The following is a 4,207-nucleotide window of genomic DNA, read 5'->3' as shown; positions in this document are numbered from 1 at the left end:
ATTGCTTATACTTAATTGGTGTTTGTAGTATGTGATATCTCTTAGGGGCTTTGGTAGAGGCACTAGAGGAGTTTCATTTGCATTGCTTGATGACTGATTCAAGTCAAGGTAGAGATTTGTTCATTGGTGGCTTGAAATGGGTGCACATTATGTGCACCATAAATCCCAATATATGCATTGGATATTAGCCGACTGTCTTTTATTTGGTGTTGCAGCAAACTCAACCCTAGCTTAAATACCTTGGCTTATATATATTTGTGTTTTGCAGTAACTAGGACTGTAAATGAGCCAAGTTTTGCTGAGTAGCGTGTGTTTGAGTTTGGCTTGTCAATAAAAATCAAATGCTCAAGCTTGGCTTGACCTTGAGACAAACCTAAAAACAACGTTTGAACTCAAGCTTGTGAGAATGCCAAAAAGCTTGAGCTCGGCTTGATTATTTAGTCAAGCCAAGCTCAAGCTTCATATCAAGCTCAAACTCGAGCTCAAGTCAGGTTTTTTAGCTTGGGATCCAAAAAAATTGCATTATCAAATGCTTATATCACCAAAATCAAGTAAACAAATATACATACATACATACATACATACATACATATATATATATATATAATATAATATACTCATTTTATTATGCTCCTAACACCCGTGATTAGAATTTTTTCAAATTACAACTTTACATAATTAAATCCATCCATCATCATTTATTGTCTATAGTTTGAGTAATTGTTCAAAACAAGGTTTTGAAACCCGGACCGGATCATATGGTTCGATAAGGAAAACCTCGAACCGCTCATTTTTGCAGTTTTTTTAGCCTCGAGAACCGTTCTATGGGAAAAAAGCAGGGATCTGTGCGAATTGCGGTCTGACCTTAGGGTTTTGAGAACCGTAAACAGTTCTCACAGTTCCTTTTTTTTTTTTTTTTTTTTGCAAATACCATCTGAAATTAAAGATTTGGCTGGCATGCACTTTGGACTTTTTTCAGATCTGGAACCAAAAGATTTGTGAGGGGAAAAAAAAAACAAACTGAGAAGAAGAAGATGACAAAGTCGGGTTTGTGCGAAGTTGAAGCAGTGAGCTAGCAACCCAGCACAGATCGCCAGTCATGGCCTTTATCTTTGTCTTTTTCTTCTTCTTTCTTCTTTTTCTCCTTCTTCTCTTTCTATTTTGCATAAATTTACTATTATTTGGTCACACAAATAGGTCTCAAAGCTTCCATTGTCTCAGGAGACTCAGACTAGTATAAACGGAAGAGCTCAAATCATGGAGAAAATGGACTTTTGCCTTTATTTTTTTTAAAATTTAGTACAATTTCCTTGTTTTGAAATTATTAAGCATCGTATCTTTGTTTTTGAAACTCAATTTTAACAAAATTAAGTTCTGTATAAAACTCGATATCCTCAAAATCGAGTTATATGTAATTTTTTAATTGAAACTCGACTTTAGCAAAGTCGAGTTTAATTCACTTAAAATTTTTTTAAAAAAGAATTAAATGATAAAATATGTATGAAACTCGACATTATTAATGTCGAATTTCACTTGCAACTCAATTTTTTTAAAATCCAGTTTCAAAATAGAAATATGGTGCTTAATGGTTTCAAAATAGAAACTTTAAGCTAAGATTTTTACAAAATAAGGGCAGCCCATTTTCCCCCTCAGACCATGCATGTGCTCCACCCCACTTTTTCTCTTTTTCTTGTTCACTTTTTGGTGGGGTTTGGATTCCGCGTTTGCGTTTTAGCAAACGCGTTTTCCTCCTTTTTTTTTTTTTTTTTTTTTTTTTGTTGGCCGCATTTTTTGACTTTGGGAGATTCCGCGTTTGCGTTTTAGCAAACGCGTTTTCCTCCTTTTTTTTTTTTTTTTTTTTTTTTTGTTGGCCGCATTTTTTGACTTTGGGAGACAAAAAATCTATGCATGAACAGTGCGTGTACTGTTCACGCACTGTTTATGTAATAAAAAATATTAAAAATGGGTCTTACGACACTATTCATACATTTAAAAATTATTTTGCTACAGTGTTTTCAGTTTTCAGTTTTCAGTTTCAGCAACAACAAGTTCAATCTAAACACACCCTTTATCTCCCAACGTACTAAAGTGATGTTGGTTAATTGATGCTTACTTCTTCTTTTTTTCTTTTACTTCTTTCTTTTTCTTTTCTCCCCTTTTCTCTTTTTTTTTTTTTTTTCTTTTCTTTTCTTCTTTCTTCTTTGCTCTTAGTTTCTTCTCTCTTTTCTTTTTTTCTTTTTTCTTTTCTTTCTTTATTTCTTATTCACTCTGGTTTCTTCTCTTAGTTGCCTTTCTTTTATTTTTTTCCTCAGCTTCTTTATTTATTTATTTTTTCTCAACTTCTTCTTCTTCTTTATTTCTTTCTCATTTTTGTTTTTATATATAAGAATTTGTTATGGTGTTGAAGATTTTGGTGGTGTGAATGGATCATGGATGCATTTTATTTTTTGTGATTTGTATGGTGGTGGGTTTGTGGGTTGTCAATGGTGGTGGAGGGGGGTTAGCTGGGAATCACACAATCTAATTCTTGAGGAGTGAGGCTGAAAATGAAAGGAGAAAGGGTTTCAATGTTACTGTTCTGATCTACACAGTGTTACTGTTCTGATCTGCACAGAATGTGGGCTCCACTATTTTGTCAAAATTTTGAGTTAGGCATTGAGACATGCAACCAAGATTTGGAACCAAACAAAAATTGGATAGAGTTAAAGAAAAACTAGAGATGGAGATATGAGATATGGAAACTGAGTTTGAGGGATGAGAAATGAGAAATGAGAATTAAGTATTGAGTTAGGATCCAACCAAATAGGTCCTAAATATCACATGTTTGTTAAACAACTGTGATAACCCCTTATTAACAATGTCAACAACAAAATAGATTAATACTTAACCAAAAAGGTAATATACTAATAAATTGAGAATGCAAATTTTATTGGTAATAGGTAGCATGCTAGCTAGGCATACATTTTGCCCCTTACGTAAAACAATATATATACCGCAAAATCGTGTAAGGTAACTATAAAACCGCATCAATGTAGCCACACTTGAAATAGCAAACCATTGCCAGGAAGAAGTAATAGCAATTGCCCCCCTTAATCCCTTTGTCTCCAGCCTTGCTTCAAATAGTCAAACCCTGCACATTAAAAAAAAAAAAAAAAAATTTCAAAGTCAAGAATAATTCAGTATCCCCCTTTGACAAAGTTTGGCTACAAAGGAAAACTTAAAACCAGAAAGATGAGAAGAAAAACTAAAGCACTGATGGGGAAAAAGAGTAAATGAAGAAAATGCATTAATAAAGACTCACTGCTGAAATTCTATGTTAATAGATGAGGCTGAAGGTTTGGCAATCATCCCAAATGCAGTTTTAGAAAGAACAATGGTAGCACCATGCCGGGAAGGCCTAGAAACTGAACTGAGTGCCCGATCAACGATCCTTATTTGAATTGTTTGGCCTGGAATGCAAGTTCTGGGGTGAGCCGCGCTTATGCACCGCACCAAATACTGCCTCCCACATGCAGCACCATTGTCCCATATCCCCTCGCCGGCCGACGCGAACAGGTTGCTTGAAGGGAACTGTGCTGCATTGTTTCCATAGCAGGCTGTGGCTGTGTAAAAGGAACAAAAAAAACATTTTTCAAAGTTTTGAAAAACTGTTATGGAAGTTATTATTGAAGCCACATTTATCAAATGCTACTTACGTAAATATGGGGTTCTGTAGTGGGCAGATGTGCCAACATCAGCAAGAGAGAGTTGAGAGAGATAAATCAGCACTGCCAGAATTACAAATAGGCTTTGAAAGTAAAGCTGAACCTTGTGCATGTTGTGGATCTAATTTGGTTTTAGGACAACAATGAACAGTAGTTAAGATGTCAGTCAACAGTTGGTAACTGGTTACAAATGTAATGACATATAATATATATATATATATATATAATGAACAGTAGTTAAGATGTGATTCAACAGTTGGTAACTGGTTACAGGAAATTTCTTTTTTTGAAGGGTTACAAAAAAATGATTGCGTACATTCAGAGCATCACAAATGCGTATTCTTTCTTTTCATATAAATGGTGATTTTCATTAATTAAATTCATAATGAAACGTACCATTTATACGAGAGGAGGACTACACATTTATAATATTCTAAAAATATTTAATAATTTTCCCATATTACAAATGTAATGACAAATAATATATATATATATATATATTC

At 34.0% G+C, this 4,207-nt stretch overlaps 1 protein-coding gene across 1 annotated transcript; it reads right to left on the bottom strand.

The window, feature by feature from the left end:
* Positions 1–2,901: 2,901 nt before the first annotated feature.
* Positions 2,902–3,907, bottom strand: LOC112008600 (EG45-like domain containing protein). The gene is made up of 3 exons (XM_024020135.2): positions 3,696–3,907; positions 3,302–3,602; positions 2,902–3,130 (listed from the first exon to the last, which is right to left on the bottom strand). Exons 1-3 carry the CDS (start codon positions 3,814–3,816, stop codon positions 3,124–3,126), a joined length of 429 nt encoding a protein of 142 aa, XP_023875903.1. The 5' UTR covers positions 3,817–3,907; the 3' UTR covers positions 2,902–3,123.
* Positions 3,908–4,207: the final 300 nt, after the last annotated feature.

This window comes from Quercus suber, unplaced genomic scaffold, assembly GCF_002906115.3.
Source record: "Quercus suber isolate HL8 unplaced genomic scaffold, Cork oak 2.0 scaffold_260, whole genome shotgun sequence".
Lineage (NCBI taxonomy): Eukaryota > Viridiplantae > Streptophyta > Magnoliopsida > Fagales > Fagaceae > Quercus > Quercus suber.
This window is presented reverse-complemented; position numbering and strand designations above follow the sequence as displayed.